The sequence below is a fragment of the Hyperolius riggenbachi genome, chromosome 2 (assembly GCF_040937935.1).
Source record: "Hyperolius riggenbachi isolate aHypRig1 chromosome 2, aHypRig1.pri, whole genome shotgun sequence".
Taxonomy (NCBI): domain Eukaryota; kingdom Metazoa; phylum Chordata; class Amphibia; order Anura; family Hyperoliidae; genus Hyperolius; species Hyperolius riggenbachi.
The window spans coordinates 160,535,372-160,555,603 of record NC_090647.1 but is presented as its reverse complement, the minus strand read 5'-3'; the positions used below and the strand labels follow the sequence as shown (position 1 = coordinate 160,555,603).

Genomic DNA, 20,232 nt, shown 5'->3' with positions numbered 1-20,232 from the left:
TTGCAGAACAAGAATTGATGTAAGAAAGACTGTGTGGCTGTGAGACAGACAGCTAGCAATTTAGAAGTCTTCAAGAATGGTAATCAGTGGCGTAGCAATAGGTATTGAAGAGGTAGCGACCGCATTGGGGCCCTTGGGTTAAAAGGGGCCCCGAGGGGCCATCCCTCTAGCACAATATTAGCTCTCTATTGGTCCTGTGCAGGTAATAATCACTTCTATAAATGCTTTAAATAGTAGTAATCATTAGCAAACTGTTTACCATCCCCTTCTTGCACCTCTGACACTGTGGAAATCCCTGGCAGGTTTTGGTGTGCCGTATCAATTGTTATGTATAGAGTGCTTGGGGGGGACCCCATTTAAAACTTGCACCGGGGGCCCATAGCTCCTAGCTACGCCACTGATGGTAATGACAACTTTCAGAGGTAACTTACCACCATTCTGTAAGTGGCTCTTGTAACATGGGTTGCCTGATTTAATCCTAGCAACACCTTTGGGTTCTGTGCAGTTGGTATTGCTTGGCCTAGTCAACCTGGGCCCATGTCCTGAACTGATTGTGGGCTACCTCAGGTCCCAAACTGGTATAATGCTAATGTGTGTGGATTTGTAGTGCCATAGTTATCCCCCATTACACTTCAGATCAAATTATTCTGAGTACCATTTTGGCAGTATACTGATAGGCATCAGACAGTAACTGATTGCAGATGGAAGCCTCTGGTCCAGAGGATCACAGGCTTTTTTTTTTTCATTTTTTCATTTCCCAATCACTGTGATTGGCTTACAGTGATCAGGAGGTTAGGGGCCAATAAAAACAGCTCCTGAATGAGGTACGGAGCTCAGCTGTCTTTAGACAGCTGAGTTCTGAGCTGGCGTCCTGTGTTCAGGATCGGGCGGCATTACAACTACAGTGCATCAGGCTTAAGGAGCCACAAGTGCGGCATAGTTTTAACTACTTGCAGTCTCAAACCAGTTAAGGTTTGTGCCATCTAGGTAGGGAATGGCAGCGAGGAAATCATCTTGGTTAAGATTAGCCGTGGGATAAAATGTAGTCTATGCACAGTCACAATGTGGTATCGGTTTTAGGATGAGGGAAGAATTGAGGAAGGTTTGGATATATAGATGGTCAATGAAATGCTAATGATTCCGTCTTAAATTTAAATTAATGCAATTTGTATGCGCCTTGGAACTGGGATGATCAAATGTACTTTCTGACGCTCATCTCTGTCTTCATCTCCATCTCTATGTGGACATTTTGTAGAATGTATAACGCCAGGTGGAATAGCACACTGAAGATACGGTGTCTGGGTGCCCAAATTATATGCATGGTAGGCAATGCTGGCCTGGTAGCACATCGCCAGTCTGACATATATATTTAGATAATGGAATGTGAGTGCAGTTTGTTATTTATTTTTGCTTATTTTCTGTTCTATGTACAATGTTATAGAATATCTATAAAATACTGTGACTGCATGTGCAACAAAACGGAGCATCAATCTGTTTATAGCATTCCTACATTTCTATCCTGACTGTTGTTTACACTGCTGTCACTTCAATTGTGCTTTACAGAAGAGACCTTTCTGCACGGCTTCACAACAAGATGTGGGGGTGTCACTTGCATTCCAACTTTAAGTGGGTTAAACCTTTTCTGCAGTCCCAAGAGGAGAGATCCAAAAGCAACTGTAGCAGAGAACTTTCGACGACTAGGAGAAGCTGGGGGATTTGATCCACAGACCTATGCTCCAATAAAGGTAGTTATCCTTTAGCAAAATTAAGAGCAAACATTTTGCATCTACTTTACTTATAGATTTTTTTCTAACTGCAGTAGCCCTTCCCTTGGTTGCTAGAACCAGTCTCAATGGGGGCCAAGCAGTTACATATACTGTACGTATCAGGGTCAGTTCAGGTCTGAAAATTTCTAATTAGTGGATTTCTATATCAGACTCAGGCGGCCACCATCTTGAAAATGCAAAAGCAAATTGGAAGCAGAGGATCAGCAGGACAGCCAGGCAATCGCATGGAAAAGGGGTCTTAAGCACAGAGTTAGATTAACGCTGGATCCACATACATCTGTGCATTGCCCATTCCTCTTCTCGTGTTTTTTGGTCCCTGTAATAACTAAACTTTCTTTTGCTTCATCTCAACTCTACCATGCTCTATAAATGTCACTGATTTTGGCTAAAGTCAAATTCTCAGACAGGAAGAGGCAGGCTTACTGTGATGTCCCCTCCCTATCCTTCCATGGTAAATGGGGCAGGGAAAATGAGGGAATGGGAGATCATTAGGAGGGAACAGTAAACCTGCCTCTTCATGTCTGAAAATTTTACTTTAGCCCAAATCATTGACATTTATAGAACATGGTGGAGATGAGATGAAGTGAAGGCAAGATTTTTTTAGTTCAGGTTTTCCACTACATTTAATGAACACAGAATATAGTGCAAGTCCTACAGCGGGTCAGAATAAATGCATGACATGGGTATCAAACTCTGAGTGAGAATATCAGGACATAGAAAAAGTTGATTGTATTATGTACTATTTTCTAGGTTGACCATGCTGAAGTTGTTAAGATACTTGGGAAAACAGAACCTGACAGATATGATGGAATAGTCACCAATCAGAAAGGAGTAACCATAGCTGCTCCTGGTGCAGACTGCATCCCAATCCTGTTCTGCGACCCAGTGAAGAAAGTCTGTGGGGCAGCTCACTCAGGTAATATTGCTGGATTGTAGCTAGCTATTGATTTGTCACTCTGAATAACTTATCTGGTATCGTTGATATAATTGAAAGTAACCATAGAGGTAGCTCAGTACATTACATCATACGCATGGCATTATGGTAGCATATAGGCCACAATTAGAAATAGTCATTGAGATGCAATTAATTACAGCTTGCACACACATTTTATGCAAATCGTATGCATCTTGGAGTTAGGCACTTCCTGACATTTTTAATTGGCCGACTAGGAAGCTGCAAACAATTTGCTTGAAATTTTGCATGGAAGAAAGAATTATTTGAATCCCATTGTCCATCTCTACTGACAATTTTATTAAAATTTTTGGGGAGGCTTAAAGAGAACCAGAGACAAAGCACCCTCATGTATTTTACTACATATATCAGTGGGAACATGACAGTAAACACCTACCCTGCTTTTAGTTTAATTTTTCTCTGCTCAATCTGCCTGTTATCAGCTCTGAGAAGAATCCCTGACTTAGCAGTCAGTCTAGGTTTGACCTGGAATCATTATAGCTGAGATAGTCTTCTGTGATGTCTTTTCAAGCCAGCCCCCTCCTGGCACAGCTTTCCTGCTTTGCATACTCAGAGCTCTGATGACATGGAGGGGCTGCTTGTGCTGAGAAAGAAGCTCTGAAACAACAGACAAGTGTGGCTGGTGTGATCTGTGTGCACTGTGCAGTCATCATTATTATCTGTGCAGTTTCATTCCTATGAGAGACACTTCCTACAGGCAGCCACACAGCATTTCAGAATCATAAAGTTGAAAGCACACAGATGAAAGGCTGCAGCAGCAGCCTTGCTTGTCTATAGTTTCATAGAGCCTAGAAAGCACATCCAGAACAGCTTATAACCCGGAAGCAGAAGGGATATGAGCCGGCGGCCATAATGGATTTTTCCTAGAGCAATAGTGGATAAAAACACTCAAAAAGGCACACCAGAGTGGTGAAATTATCAGGTAGAGCATTTATTCTTTACAAGCTATCGACTGATATGTTTATTTTGTGTAAAACGTTCATCTCTGGTTCCCTTTAAAGGGTATCTGAACTGAATTAAAACTCTAAAATTAAGTCTGTGGGATTAAGCCCTTGGTGTAAAACGTTTTACTGCCGCTTGTTACTTTTAGGGTCCCTCTCATTCCCCATTCTACACGACTTTAAAGACTGCGGCGTAGCAATAGGGGTTGCAGAGGTTGCGACCACCTCAGGGCCCTTGGGCCAGAGGGGCCCCGAAGGGCCCACCCTCAACTACAATATTAGCCCCCTATTGGTCCTGTGCTCATAATAATGACTTTTTTAGATACTTTGAATAGTGGTAATCATCAACAAACCATTCCCCGTCACCTTCTTGCACCTCTGACAATGTAGTTGCCATTGGCAGGTTTTGGGGCGCAGTATCAATTGTTATGTATAGAGTGTTTGGGGGCCCAATTGTAAAACTTGCTTTGGGGCCCACAGATCCTTAGCTACGCCACTGTAAAGATGAACTGTCGTGAAAATCTTAAAATTTAAAACACATACAACTAAGAAGTACGTTTCTTCCTGAGTAAAATGAGCAATAAATTACTTCTCTCCTATGTTGCTGTCACTTACAGTAAGTAGTAGAAATCTGACATTACCAACACATTTGGGCTAGTCCATCTTTCTGTAGGGGATTCTCATCATGTCTTTTATTCTTTATAAAGACACTCCCTGAAAAATATTTATACAAAGATGCTTTTTTTGAGCAGTTGGACGGAGCAACTGCCATTTTTAGTGAATGGCAGTTGCTCCGTCCAACTGCTCAAAAAAAAGACTCTTTGTATAAATATTTGCATTTTGAAAATAAAGAAATCCCTGTGAACCCTCCATGACGAGATGGACTATTCCAAAACCCGTCAGTTCTGTCAAATTTCTACTACCTACTGTAAGTGACAGCAACATAGGAGAAAAGTAATTTATGGCTTATTTTACTCTGGAAGAAACGTATTTCTTAATTGTATATGTTTACATATATTTTAAATGTTAAGATTTTTGTGACAGAGGTCCTTTAATATTCAATTGCTTGACCAATTCTCTTGTCCGGTAGTGCTCATGGCTGTACACAAAAGCATACACACTGGGCATGTTCAGAGCCATAAAAAGAGTTTAACTTACCTGGGGCTTCTACCGGCCCCCTGCAGACATCCTGTGCCCGCGCCGGGACAAAGCGATCCTACAGTCCTCTGCCGTGGCTCACTTCCGATGTTTGCGACTTTAATGTTACAAGCCACTGCGCCTGCTCGGCCCTGGCCACACGCGTCCTCGTTCACGTTGAAGTCACTTGGAGCTTCCTGCGCAGGCGCAGTATGCGTACTGCACCTGCGCAGGAAGCTCCCGGTGACGTCAGCGGGAACAAGGGCATGCGGGGGCCAGGGCCCCGCATGCGCAGTAGCTTGTGACATTAAAGTGAACCTAAACTGAGAAGGATATGGATTTTTTCCTTTTTCAAATAATACCAGTTGCCACAGCCACAAGCATGCAGATCAGGTGCTCTGACTGAAGTCTGACTGGATTAGCTGCATGCTTGTTTCAGGTGTGTGATTCAGCCACTACTGCAGTCAAAGAGATCAGAAGGACTGACAAGCAACTGGTATTGTTTAAAAGGAAACATCCGTATCCGACTCAGTTAACCCTTTAAAGTTGCAAATATCGGAAGTGAGCCAGGGCAGGAGACCGGAGGATCGTTTTGTCCCGGCGCAGGCACAGGGCGATGTCGTGGGGTGGGGGTGAAGGGCATTCCGATAGAATACCCAGATAAGTTAAACTCTTTTTTTCTTTTTTGGGTTACAGTACTCCTTTAAAGATACAAAAGTACAAAAGCAGTATTCCACTGGAAATATTTAAATGTACTAACCAGTATAGATTAAGGGTCTCAATGATTTTAAAAGGAAAAAGTTTAAATATTGTACAATAATTACACAAATAATTTGTCTTGAAAAAGAAGGTTTATTAGTCTTTACATGAAAATTGATTGTATATGCTTTGAGTCGTATGGGAGAAAGCGCTTTACTAATGTTTTGTTGTTGTTGTTATACCAATTCATAATTATACATAAAATTTAGTTTACAGTGGGGAACTGCGTTTCCTGTAATAACAAGATCGCAGCGGAGGGGAAAGGTGACATCACACATTATATGTGTGCTGCGTCACATACAGTCAATGAAAAGTAGATTTCACTTCCACTGTTAACACATACGTTATGCTGTAACGCACTGCATGCAATGTGTTAGAATACCAGAGTTCAATGAATCGCACTGCACTGGATGCACTCTGACCATCACATAGACTTACAATTGCAGTACATTACTGTGCATAGGCAAACACAGGGGGGTATTACAGCTGCCCAGATTCCCCCCTCAGACCAGGGCCTGTGCAGTGTCTGGGGACAGGCATGAGTTGAGACACCAGAATATCTGCAGGTATCTTGCAGCTCACAGCACTGCCCCATTCTTTCCCTGCTACAGTTGACTTTGGATGGAGCAGCAGCATGTGTACAGAGCATGGAGTAGCTCTGGGGAACCTAACAGAGTCAGGTATGAGCACAGCCCTGTGTCCTGCTGTGTGAATACTTTACTTTCCCCTTCATTACCAATGTCGGCTGTTCTCATTATTATCTGTATCTAAACTGCTCCTGATAGATCCTGTTGTCAATCGGGAGCAGATCGGACATTTAGGAAATAATTGTTAGATCCTGTCAGTTGGACAGGAAATTGCATTATGTGTACCCAGCATGATGTCCTATCATATTATTATACTGTATTGTGCGTGGTTGATGGAGAACTTTCTGGAACCCCCCCCTTGGAAATCCTGGGTTTGTCCCTGCTGTGTGTTAAGTTGCCTCCATTACATCACACCGCAACGACCCACTGTGAATGTAGTCTTAAAACAACAATATTCCATGCTAAATTTGGCTGGTTTATATTATAAAGGTAGCCATACATCTAGAGATAGTGGGCAGACTCGACCAAGAGAAAGGGAATCGGACACCCTACGCTGTGCGTCCGTTGCTCAACTCGATATCGCTCGGCGTTACTGATGCGCACCCGATCGACCACGATGGCCCAATATCTTGCAGCATGTCCAATCGACACATGCAACAAATTTTGGGCCTAAAATTGGTCGCATTGTCAATCGGGCGTGCTCTTGGTGACACGATTTTCATCCGATTCGATAATAATTATCAAATTGGATGGTTGATAATCCGCCAAGTCGAGTAGTGTATGGCCACCTTAAGACATAACTGAAATCTTTTCATATTCCCCTAGGCACTACAGTAAATTCCAGGATTGTTCATTCTCTATAAATGGAGCTGAAAGGAGCTGTCTGTGTTGAACGTTTAAAAACGGTTTCTTGTGTACTGAGGATTGTTTTTCTAATCTGGCATGTTGAGATTGTAAGACAACAGGGGGCGCTGAAGAGCTTCAGAGATCTACTATGTAGTTTATCCAAGTCATACTGACTGAGCAGCAATTCACAAGTCAACACTTTCGTAGGAAACTGTCTGCTGCTACTGCAGCATAAACAAACCTTGTGTCTGAATAATGTCACTGCAAAAACAAAATAAAGAACTTTCCAGAATATTTAAGACACGATTTTTTCCCCCATATGGCTGGATTTCTTATGCCTTCAGTACCTACCTGACTAGCTAAAACAGTTCAAGAATTTTTTGTGTTAATTTATTTGTGCTCTTCACAAATTTCCAGCACTTATAACGGGGATTGTTTTTTGTTCTCAGGCTGGAAAGGAACGTTGCTAGGAGTGTCAATGGCCACAGTAAGCGCAATGAGCTCAGAGTACGGCTGTGACAAGAAGGACATCAAGGTTGTACTGGGGCCATCAGTGGGACCATGCTGCTTTACCCTCGATCAGCAGGACGCTAAAGCCTTTTATGATATTGATCCACAGTGTGCTCAGCAAATTGAATCCCCAAAGCCACTTGTTGATATCCGTAGAGCAACTCGGTAAGACTTTTTACTGTGTTTTCCTCTCCACTAGCTTTCACACTTAAAGAGAATCTGTATTGTTAAAATCGCACAAAAGTAAACATACCAGTGTGTTAGGGCAGGGGTCCCCAACCTTTTTAAGCCCGGGGCCCACTATCCCGACCAAACTTTTCTCTGGGGCCCCCCGGGGGGAGGGGGCGTGGTTAGTGGCGGCGGCAGCCCCCCCCCCTCTTTTCCCTGATTTTGAATGTAGTATATAGGTAAGTAGGTATCTAGGTATATTTGCCCCCAGTATAGGTAGCTAACACAGTTGCCCCTGTATAAGGACTATAGTTGCCTCAGTATAGTTAGTTAGGTAGTATAGTTACCCCAATATAGTTAGTATAGTTACCCCAGTATAGTTAGTACAGTTAACCCAGTATAGCAAGTACAGTTACCACAGTATAGCAAGTACAGTTACCACAGTATAGCAAGTACAGTTACCACAGTATAGCAAGTACAGTTACCACAGTATAGCTAGTACAGTTGCCACAGTATAGCTAGTACAGTTGCCACAGTATAGAAAGTACAGTTGCCACAGTATAGCAAGTACAGTTGCCACAGTATAGCAAGTACAGTTGCCACAGTATAGCAAGTACAGTTGCCACAGTATAGCAAGTACAGTTGCCACAGTATAGCAAGTACAGTTGCCACAGTATAGCAAGTACAGTTGCCACAGTATAGCTAGTACAGTTGCCACAGTATAGCTAGTACAGTTGCCACAGTATAACTAGTACAGTTGCCACAGTATAGCTTGTACAGTTGCCACAGTATAGCTAGTACAGTTGCCACAGTATAGCTAGTACAGTTGCCACAGTATAGCTAGTACAGTTGCCACAGTATAGCTAGTACAGTTGCCACAGTATAGCTAGTACAGTTGCCACAGTATAGCTAGTACAGTTGCCACAGTATAGCTAGTACAGTTACCACAGTATAGCTAGTACAGTTACCACAGTATAGCAAGTACAGTTGCCACAGTATAGCAAGTACAGTTGCCACAGTATAGCTAGTACAGTTACCACAGTATAGCTAGTACAGTTACCACAGTATAGCTAGTACAGTTACCACAGTATAGCTAGTACAGTTACCACAGTATAGCTAGTACAGTTACCACAGTATAGCTAGTACAGTTACCACAGTATAGCTAGTACAGTTGCCACAGTATAGCAAGTACAGTTGCCACAGTATAGCAAGTACAGTTGCCACAGTATAGCAAGTACAGTTGCCACAGTATAGCAAGTACAGTTGCCACAGTATAGCAAGTACAGTTGCCACAGTTTAGCAAGTACAGTTGCCACAGTATAGCAAGTACAGTTGCCACAGTATAGCAAGTACAGTTGCCACAGTATAGCAAGTACAGTTGCCACAGTATAGCAAGTACAGTTGCCACAGTATAGCAAGTACAGTTGCCACAGTATAGCAAGTACAGTTAGCCCAGTATAGCAAGTACAGTTAGCCCAGTATAGCAAGTACAGTTAGCCCAGTATAGCAAGTACAGTTAGCCCAGTATAGCAAGTACAGTTAGCCCAGTATACCTAGTACAGTTAGCCCAGTGTAGCAAGTATAGTTAGCCCAGTATAGCAAGTACAGTTAGCCTAGTATAGCAAGTACAGTTAGCCCAGTGTAGCAAGTATAGTTATCCCAGTATACCTAGTACAGTTAGCCCAGTGTAGCCAGTACAGTTAGCCCAGTAGTTACCCCAGTATAGCTGCCCCAGTGTAGCTAGCAGAGGTGCCCTCTCCCCCCTGCGGCCGCCGCTCCTGTTACCTTATGAGCGGGCGTCTGCTTCCTTCTTTCTATTCCTCCAGCCTCGGCTCTCCTCTTCGCAGCATGTCGTATTACAGCAGCGCTTCCTGCGCGGCTGCTGTAAGGAGGGGAGGAGGTGAGGTAGCGGCTTCCTGTAGCGGCGATACGCATCACCGTTACTATGGGAACAGCTGTCCCTGCTCCCTTGGCTCCTTACAGCAGCCGTGCAGGAAGCGCTGCTGTAATACGACATGCTGCGAAGAGGAGAGCCGCGGCTGAAGGAATATAAGGAAGGAAGCGGCCGCCCGCTCATAAGGTAACAGGAGCATCGGCCGCGGGGGGAGAGGGAGAAGCCGCGGCCCCCCAGAAATCTGCCCAAGGACCCCCAGGGGGCCACGGCCCCCAGGTTGGGGACCCATGTGTTAGGGGACATCTCCTATTACCCTCTGACACAATTTCTCCGCTCACCGCCGCATTAAAAGTAGTCAAAAACAGTTTTAAAAAGTTTGTTTATAAACAAACAAAATGGCCACCAGAACAGGAAGTAGATTGATGTACAGTATGTCCACACATAGAAAATACATCCATACACAAGAAGGCTGTATACAGCTTTCCTTTTGAATCTCAAAAGATCATTTGTGTGTTTACCTTCTGTCCCCTTCTTCTCTCATGCACTGAACATTACAGGCTTCCTGCAGACAGCTCTGCATGTGCCTGTGTTTGTAATTCCTCAGTATGTGTCAGCCAGCTACTTTCACAGCCTAACAGAGGAGGATTTTTATCCAGCCCTCTTCTATCACTGATAAGATAGCAGAGAAGCTGCTGGCTTATGTAAATAAAACACACACTGGAGTGTGCATAGAGGAACAGACCAGCACGGAAGAGTTGGCAGCCTTCCAGACACAGGCCGACAAGTCTGACAGGGGAAAGATACATTGATTTATTACAGAGACCATGATAGTACAAAGTGCTGCAGTGAGCCAGAACAGATTAGAATAGGTTTAGGAACTTGTAGGACGGTAGAAAAAACGTAATTTTTGTTACAGAGTCACTTTAACCACTTGAGAACCCACCCTTTACCCCCCCTTAAGGACCAGCGCAGTATTCTGTGATCTGTGCTGGGTGGGCTCTGCAGCCCCCAGCACAGATCAGGCAGCACGCAGAGCGATCAGATCGCCCCCCTTTTTTCCCCCCTATGGGGATGGTGTGCAGGGGGGGTCTGATCGCTCCTCTTGGCTGGCATGTTGCGGGGGGGGCACCTCAAAGCCCCCCTCCGCGGCGAAATTCCCCCCCTCCCTCTCCTACCTGTCATCCCCGGTGATCGGGGCTGCACAGGACGCTATCCGTCCTGTGCAGCCAGTGACAGGACGTCCCCTGTCACATGGCGGCGATCCCCGGCCGCTGATTGGCCGGGGATCGCCGATCTGCCTTACGGCGCTGCTGCGCAGCAGCGCCGTACAATGTAAACAAAGCGGATTATTTCCGCTTGTGTTTACATTTAGCCTGCGAGCCGCCATCGGCGGCCCGCAGGCTATTCACGGAGCCCCCCGCCGTGAATTGACAGGAAGCAGCCGCTCGCGCGAGCGGCTGCTTCCTGATTAATTAGCCTGCAGCTGGCGACGCAATACTGCGTCGCTGGTCCTGCAGCTACCACTTTGCCGACGCACGTTATGAGTGCGCGGTCGGCAAGTGGTTAAAGTGTACCTGCAGTGAGAAAAGTGCCTCTAGGGGTACATACCTCAGGAAAGGGAAGCCTCCGGATCCTAAAGAGGCTTCCCCGTTCTCCTCACTAGAGGGGATCTAGCGCTGGGACCCCCGAAGATTCCACTGACAAGGGCTTTTCAAGTAGGCCCAGTAGCGGCTTTCTGAAGTGCTCCAGCATAAATAACCGAGCTTGATCGGGTCCACTTTACTGCGCAGGTGCGAGTTGTCTGCGCCTGTGCAGTAGAGCAGACCTGACTTCTGCCGGAGCACAAGTGGAGAGACACTACTGCGCCTGTGGTGTTCAGGGGTCTCATCGCTGGATCCAGCTGGCTGAGGAGGACTTTGAAAGCCTCATTAGGATCCAGAGGCTTCCTCCTCCTAAAGGTAGCCATACACTGGTCGATTTGCCATCAGATTCGACCAACAGATAGATCCCTCTCTGATCCAATCTGATCAGAGAGGGATCATATGGCTGCCTTTACTGCAAACAGATTGTGAATCGATTTCAGCATGAAACCGATCACAATCTGTGGAGCTGCCGCCGCCTGCCCGCCAGCTATACATTACCTGATCTGGCCGGCGCGACTCCCCGGTCTCCACTGTCTTCTTCTCCGTGCTGGTCTCCGGTCCGGCTGGCTTCACTGAACTTCCTGTCCAGGGGAAGTTTAAACAGTAGAGGGCGCTCTACTGTTTAAACTTCTTACCGGAACAGGAAGTTCAGTGAAGCTGCAGCCCTGGAGCCCGGAGCAGAGAAGAAGACAGCGGAGACCGGGGGAGTCGCGCTGGCCTGAACAGGTAATGTATCTCCGCTGTATTGCGTCGGTCGTCGGGCATTCGAACGCCGCTATCGACGCACTCCCGACCCGCGATCGAGTAAAATTTTCCGCCTGGACGGATCGACGGGAATCAACGGGAACGATTGATTTCGGACGGAAATCAATCGTTCTGTCAGCGTTTGTGCGATGATTTCACAGCAGATTCGAGCACAGTGATCGAATCTACTGTATATCGGCGGGAAAATCGTTAGGTGTATGGGCCCCTTAAGGCTTCCCTCGACCTCCTCCCCAGGCCCGTTCTAGTGCTGGAACACTTAAAAAAGAGGCTTATAGATGCTTGTCTACAGCTTGCGCATGCACATTAGTACAGACCTGCCAAAAAACTGAGCCCCAATGGGTCCATTCTATACGCAATGCACTAGTTATCTGCACCTGCGCAGTAGCAAGGATCGGGCTGGGCTTTTGACACCTTAGCTCAAGCGGGTCCATACTATTGTGCTGCGGCCACGCTTCATTGGGTCTTGTGACCGGATCGGCCTGGCTGAGGAGGTCAGTGAAAGCCTCTTTAGAATCCAGAGGCTTCCCCCTCTCAAGGTAAGCATCAAAAATACTACATTGCAAACCTCACAGGTTTGCTTTAACCACTTAAGCCCGAAGGGTTGAAATTTTTTTACATCCGAGCAACTTTCACCTCCCATTCATTTGCCAATAACTTTATCAGTACTCATCACAATGAATTGATCTATATCTTGTTTTTTTCCGCCACCAATTAGGCTTTCTGTGGGTGGTACATTTTGCTAAGAGCCACTTTACTGTAAATGCATTTTAACAGGAAGAATAAAAAAACCGGAAAAAATTCATTATTTCTCAGTTTTCAGCCATTATAGTTTTAAAATAATACATGCCTCCATAATTAAAACTCACGTATTGTATTTGCCCATATGCCTCGGGTATTACACCGTTACAATTATGTCCCTATCACAATGTATGGCGACAATATTTTATTTGGAAATAAAGGTGCATTTTTTTCAATTTGCGTCCATCACTATTTAGAAGCCCATAATTTATTAAATCATATTGATATACTCCTTTGACATGCATATTTAAAAAGTTCAGACCCTTAGGTAACTATTTATGTTTTTTTTTTTTTTTTTTTTAATTATTGTATTTTTTTTTTTTATTTAAACTTGTATGTGGGTATTTTTTTGGTGTGGGAGGTAAACAGGGAATTGTAAATGTTTGTAAATGTATTTTTTTCAGTGTTAAGTGTTTTTGGTGTAGTTAGCTATTTGGCCACAAGATGGCCACAATCAAAAAGTCCTGGGAGCGATCGATCTCGCTCCCAGGCAGAAGAAAGGAGACCAGAGCTCAGAAAAGCCGCAGCGTCTGAAGAGACGCTGTCGGCTTTTCTCCGGGGGGGGGGGGGGGGGAGGTCCGATCAACGAAAGGGGTTTATAATCCCTTTCACTGATCGGTGGGCTAGTGGCCAGCAGCGGGGGGCGTGCACGGGGGGGGGGGGGGGGGGGCGCGGGAGCGCGCGACCCGCGGGAGTGCGCGCAGCCTAACTGGACGAAAATTTTCGTCCAGTTAGGCTTAAGTGGTTAAAGTGAACCTTAAGCCAAATCAAAAAAAATAGTTTTACTCACCTGGGGCTTCCCTCAGCCTCCTGCAGCTGTCCGGTGCCCTCGCAGCCTCGCTCCGATCCTCCTGGACCCGCCGGCGACTACTTCCGGTTTCGCCGTCAGGACCCGACAGGCTGGGAGCGCGAGTGATTCTTTGCTTTCCCAGCCACAATAGCTCCCTCTATGTTGCTGTAGCAGCATAGAGGGCTGCTATAGCAACATAGAGGGAGCTATTGTGGCTGGGAACGCAAAGAATCACTCGCGTTCCCAGCCTGTCGGGTCCTGATGGCGAAATCGGAAGTGGTCGCCGGCGGGTCCAGGAGGATCGGAGTGAGGCTGCGAGGGCACCGGACAGCTGCAGGAGGCTGAGGGAAGCCCCAGGTGAGTAAAACTCATTTTTTCATTTGACGTAAGTGCCTCTTTAAGGCTCTCTGCAGATGAACTTGGATCTGAGAGAGAAACTACGATAAATGGGTCATGTATTGGAGCTGTAGAGGAAAGAAAGTTCCATTATTTTCCTCTGTCAAATATTCATGAATGAAAGCCCTCCTGACTTGCATGTTTTATTTAGTTAGCGGTACTTTCAGCACAGCCAACTCCACCTTTGATTTATTTATTTTCATTTCCACTACATTACTGATGCAGCATAATGTATTTAATCATGGAAATGAAATGAAGCCCTGGGATACTGTGTGAATATAATGTTACACACTAAGCTACTGAGCTAAAGCTTCCTTCCATCCACAGCAGCAGCCATTCTAATCCACTTTTAAAACCTAATTATAAAGCTGTTTGTGTGGCAGTAAAGTCACATATATGTAGAGCTGTTATGTAATGCGATGTATGTTTGCTTCCTGTTTCTTTATAGCCTTAGTTTGTTGTATTTGCATCTAATTTACTTAATATTGTAAAATGCATAAAAAGAAACTACTCTAACATACAGTACAGAACAAAAGTTTGGACACACCTCATTTAAAGAATTTTCTTTATTTTCATGACTATGAACATTGTAGATTCACACTGAAGGCATCCAATCTATGAATTAGCACATGTGGAAGTATAGTACATAACCAAAAAAAATGTAAAACAACTGAAAATATGTCATATTCTAGGTTCTTCAAAGTAGCCACCTTTTGCTTTGATTACTGCTTTGCACACTCTTGGCATTCTCTTGATGAGCTTCAAGAGGTAGTCACCTTAAATGGTCTTCCAACAGTCTTGAAGGAGTTCCCAGAGATGCTTAGCACTTGTTGGCCCTTTTGCCTTCACTCTGCAGTCCAGCTCACACCAAACTATCTCGATTGGGTTCAGGTCTGATGACTGTGGAGGCCAAGTCATCTGGGGCAGCACCCCATCACTCTCCTTCATGGTCAAATAGACCTTACACAGCCTGGAGGTGTGTTTGGGGTCATTGTCCTGTTGAAAAATAAATGATGGTCCAACTAAATGCAAACTGGATGGAATAGCATGCCCCTGCAAGATGCTGTGGTAGCCATGCTGGTTCAGTATGTCTTCAATTTTGAATAAATCACCAACAGTGTCACCAGCAAAGCACCCCCACACCATCACACCTCCTCCTCCATGCTTCACGGTGGGAACCAGGCATGTAGAGACTATCCGTTCACCTTTTCTGCGTCACACAAAGACACTGTGGTTGGAACCAAAAATCTCAAATTTGGACTCATCAGACCAAAGCACAGATTTCCACTGGTCTAATGTCCATTCCTTGTGTTCTTTAGCCCAAACAGGTCTCTTCTGCTTGTTGCCTGTCCTTCGCAGTGGTTTCCTAGCAGATATTCTACCATGAAGGCCTGATTCACACAGTCTCCTCTTAACAGTTGTTCTAGAGATTTGTCTGCTGCTAGAACTCTGTGTGGCATTGACCTGGTCTCTAATCTGAGCTGCTGTTAACCTGCGATTTCTCAGAATGGCAACTCGGATGAACTTATCCTCCGCAGCAGAGGTGACTCTTGGTTTTTCTTTCCTGGGGCGGTCCGCATGTGAGCCAGTTTCTTTGTAGCTTTTGATGGTTTTTGAGACTGCACTTGGGGACACTTTCAAAGTTTTCCCAATTTTTCGGACTGACTGACCTTAATTTCTTAAAGTAATGATGGCCACTCATTTTTCTTTACTTAGCTGCCTTTTTCTTGCCATAATACAAATTCTAACAGTCTATTCAGTAGGACTATCAGCTGTGTATCCACCTGACTTCTCCACAACGCAACTGATGGTCCCAACCCCATTTATAAGGCAAGAAATCCCACTTATTAAAACTGACAGGGCACACCTGTGAAGTGAAAACCATTTCAGGTGACTACCTCTTGAAGCTCATCAAGAGAATGCCAAGAGTGTGCAAAGCAGTAATCAAAGCAAAAGGTGGCTACTTTGAAGAACCTAGTATATGCCATATTTTCAGTTGTCTCACACTTTTTGGTTATGTACTATATTTCCACATGTGTTAATTCATAGTTTGGATGCCTTCAGTGTGAATCTACAATGTTCATAGTCATGAAAATAAAGAAAGCTCTTTGAATGAGAAGGTGTGTCCAAACTTTTGGTCTGTACTGTATATTGAATCTTTTGTTGTTAATATTGTAACTTGACTTAAAGCACTGTATATCAATGCGAATAGGCCAATGTTTTGACACCCAAATTGTAGGCTTCCGATTTGCAATCCTCTTGTCTCCCAAGCAGCATCTGAACTGGCCACTAGAGCTCCAAGTTCAGTATGGTCACATGGCATTGATACTGGAGCTCTAGTAGCCAGTTCAGAAGCTACACTGGACACTAGAGGAAGCAAGCCAGAGTGAGGACGGGTAGCTTTATCTTCTGCAGCATGCACCATGGTGCACTCTGCACCCCCCCCCCAGGATACTCGATTGCAAGCGAGACAGTTGTACAATGGAAGGTCGGCCAATTGGTGGGTCATAGTTTTTTGTCTATTTTTTAGGCAAAAGGTGTGTGTTTGTGGAGATGGTGTATGCCAAGGAGGGTTTATCCGCGCATATATATACAGTAGCTTGCATAGTGCCCCCACGCTGTCTGCACTGATGGCGTGCACACTGTCTGCATGCGACTGGTGCAGACAGCGTAGTGGATGCCCTGTAAGCGGGACACATGGAACAGATACTTTCAGGATACATGTTGTACAATACCTATACCACTATTGGAGCATAAGCCCTACAACCTGGCCTTAAGAAATTGGTTTGTTCACCTAGAGGCATTTCTCCTTAGTGACTATGGTCATTATATGATTACCCCCTTACCCCATCAGGCTCTCCCTCGCTCCCCAGAGAACCGTGTTGTATACTGCATGGAATACATGCTAATTATCTATGCTACAAAATCCTAGCCGAGTCTTATCACCCAGTTGGTCCCACAGGGTACCTTTATCACCATTTCTGTAATTCATGTCTTTGCGGCTGTACACTGCTCCTATATAGCTCTCAAACGTGTCAAGCTAAGTGCTCAGTCCTATCCACTTCCTGTTTTTCATTTTGCCTGTACATTGTACTACCTCAGTGAATTTAGCAATTAATGTTTTTTTTCTGCTACACACTTGAGGTTATATTAACTATACCCCTACGGGTAATGTTATCATATTTACTGATTATGTGATGTATGAACCTATACTTATGGTGTATCCATGTTGGTGTATCTTTTCACCTTTGGATCATTAACTTTTTTAATGTGTTGTAAAATGTTTCTTCACCCTTTCCTCACCCTGATTTACATAATAAAATTTATCAGGGTTGGTGACATCTTTAATGCTGGCAAGTGCATTGCTGCGGCATGTTTGTAGCCTTACACTGGAGGAGAATGGATCACACAGCCTTTGCCAGTTAGCGATAAACTTATCGCGATAAGATGACTCCCTTTATGGTCTTATACGTTTGTTGGGTAGCGGCATCCCAATTGCATCGTAGTGAGATCATCACCAACATGATGCCCTGACAGAGGCCCCTTCTCCTCATGAAGTGTGAAGCAAGAATGGGATAAAATCTGTTATACCAAGAACTGCCCACCTATAACTAAATGCACTGGATCTGTATAATTATTAGCAGTTACAAATTAGAAGAGCTGCAGTTCTTTGCTTTAATTGAAACAATTAATAGATCTGTAAAATGTTCCTCTCTATACTTGAAAATTTAATTTTACAATTTCTGTATTTCTGTGAAATTATGTATCGATAACGATGGTTTAAGTTTGTTTATCATTTTGTTTAGTTTTATAACCAAAAAGCATTGATTTCTTGTAAATATTGAATTTTGACTGTATTTTAATCCTAGTATTTTGCTGGAGCGTGGAGGTATCTTGCCTCAGAACATTCAAGATGACACAATTGAAGACCAGAGCCAAAACGTCACACTTTGCACTTCCTGCCATCCTGAAAGTTTTTTCTCTCATGTTCGAGATGGTGAAAATTTTGGAACCCAAATCTGCTTCATAGCTATTAGATAATAGCTACAGTGGCAAAACTTAGATCTACTCAGGGATTACTATAAATGAAGGATGAACGCTCACTACTTCATACTGTGTTGGGACTGCAGCTAAAACCAAGAGGAGTGCTTTCCATTTTGAAATTTGTCCTTACACAGATTTCCTGGAAACCTGTCACTCCATCTAATTGTTTTATTTTGAGTTTGAATTGAGTTTGAGTTTATTTAAATTTGAGTAATAGTAGATTTTATGTAGAAATTCACTTATGTGCATTTTAAACCTTTGAAGACCACCGTTGAGCTGTATAAGACATACAGGCCCATATCCTATTTAGGGATGAGCGAATACGCTCTCGTGAAAAGCGAAACAGTGGGTGGGAGTCGAGTGTGTGATCAAGATCGGAGGAGCTTAACTTACCCCGCGCCTGCATTCCGATGCAGTCTATGGTACCTTCCATCGGCTTACACTGCCGCATTCAGTGACGGAAGTTTTAGCTCTGACTGCTGCAGCCCTAGATTCTCAGGTTTGCTCTAAATATTGGACAGATTGTCTTTCTTTTCTTGCCACCAATATGTGAAGACCAGCCAGCACCATCCAGTACACAAATGCACCCTACAGTACACAAAGGCACCCAGGCACCCTACATATACATATATATAGAGAGAGCACTATCTGCTATCTCCAGGTAAATCTGATGGGTCAAAGCATGAAGAGAAATGCATGAAAGAAAAATGCATCAACTGTCAGTTTAAAGATGGATAAGCAATCACTACACTATGCATTCTAGTTTGACTGTTTTTATGTGTGTTGATAATGTACAGATCTGTATAGTGCATAAGGGTCCAACTTGCAAATTGGCATCTTTATATTATAGATTGTTTTAAGATTGCACTAAATAGCCCAGAGTGAGCCATGCATCTTGCATTATTTAGATGCTAGACCGCTGCAGTTGCTGTGGGTTACTGCACTTCATTTCTCTGAGCGAAGTTGTTAAATCCAACAAGCAGTAAGCACAATGTGAATGGTCAGAATTACCTATAAAATAATGATTTACAGTGGAACCTTGGTTTGCGAGCAGAATTTGTTCTAGATCTAATCTACTCCAAAGCACTCTTATTTCAAAGCGAATTTCCCCATAAAGATTGATGGAAACTTGATGATTGGTTCCACAATTCAAAAAACATTTCTAGAAAAATATTTACTACAAAGTACTGCACTGTATAAAGTAAAAATGACTTTCCCTATAGCTATTTGAATCAGTGCTATCAGTTGGCTCACCACAACCAAGGTAACCACAACCGATGATAGTTTCTTTTGCCTACTTTTGAGAATTTCACAGAAATGAGACGTTGTACAGTCTACACATGTGATGCACGTACACATCGTTTGCTTGTCTATCAAGACATTGCTTGTATATCATGTCAAAATTCAAGTCAAAATCTCATAATTTCATCTTGTACATGCTTGTACATCAAGTCATTTCTTGTATATCAAGTCAAAACTTTACAATTTCATTTTTTGCTTGTTTTGCAAAGCCCTCTTAAACCAAGTTAATTTCAATCCAAGGTTTTACTGTACTTAACAACATTTACCCGAGATTCTGCTGGGTACCACAGATTCCAAGTTGCTTTTGGTAAAGAGAGAAATAGTGTTTGCTATATGTGCATGACTTAACTTACTGTCAAGGTTAGTACTTTTTAGCCAAATACTTTTGTATAGGGTCGACAAAACGCCTACATTTTCTTGAACTCAAGGAAAAAAGTTTAATGTAAGCTGGTTTTGAATTAAATGCAGAACACTAACTTATCACTGGAAATACTGTATATCATTTTGTTTACATAACTTAACATAAACACAATAATGAAGCATTTTTTGAAGATGGCCTTCTGTATGACTTTTTGGGTTTAAAATTACCTTTATTTTTTATGTCTTCTCTTGTTTAATCTGATTTGTATTATACCAATAAAAGTATATTTAAGAAGTTGGATTTTCACTAAAAGTTTAGATTTTGAACTGTATTTACCACATTTTTCCGCATATAAGATGCACTTTTTCTCCCCCAAAATGGGGAGAAAAAGTAATTGCATCTTAAATGCCAAAGACAAGGAGTCCCCGACTTACAATGGCCACCGATATGAACCACCAACTCACCAGGTTTAGTATATATTTTTTTACCATTTGTAGGTCTTGACCATTTTTATAGTGATATCCATTAGGA

General features: G+C 43.6%; 1 protein-coding gene and 1 long non-coding RNA gene across 4 annotated transcripts in view; one reads left to right on the top strand and one right to left on the bottom strand.

Annotated features, from left to right (window-relative positions):
* Positions 1 to 19,903, top strand: part of LACC1 (laccase domain containing 1) — a 41,499-nt gene extending 21,596 nt beyond the window's left edge. For all 3 annotated transcript variants that reach the window (XM_068265230.1, XM_068265231.1, XM_068265232.1), the window contains exons 3-6: positions 1,564 to 1,745; positions 2,538 to 2,703; positions 7,480 to 7,705; positions 17,864 to 19,903. In XM_068265230.1, the coding sequence (XP_068121331.1) occupies positions 1,564 to 1,745; positions 2,538 to 2,703; positions 7,480 to 7,705; positions 17,864 to 18,035 (746 nt within the window). In that variant the 3' untranslated portion in view covers positions 18,036 to 19,903. The remainder of the gene's footprint in view (positions 1 to 1,563; positions 1,746 to 2,537; positions 2,704 to 7,479; positions 7,706 to 17,863) is intronic.
* LOC137544149 (uncharacterized) lies at positions 1,480 to 4,431 on the bottom strand. The gene is made up of 2 exons (XR_011025738.1): positions 4,317 to 4,431; positions 1,480 to 1,729 (listed from the first exon to the last, which is right to left on the bottom strand). It is a non-coding gene; the product is annotated as an uncharacterized lncRNA (long non-coding RNA).
* Positions 19,904 to 20,232: the final 329 nt, after the last annotated feature.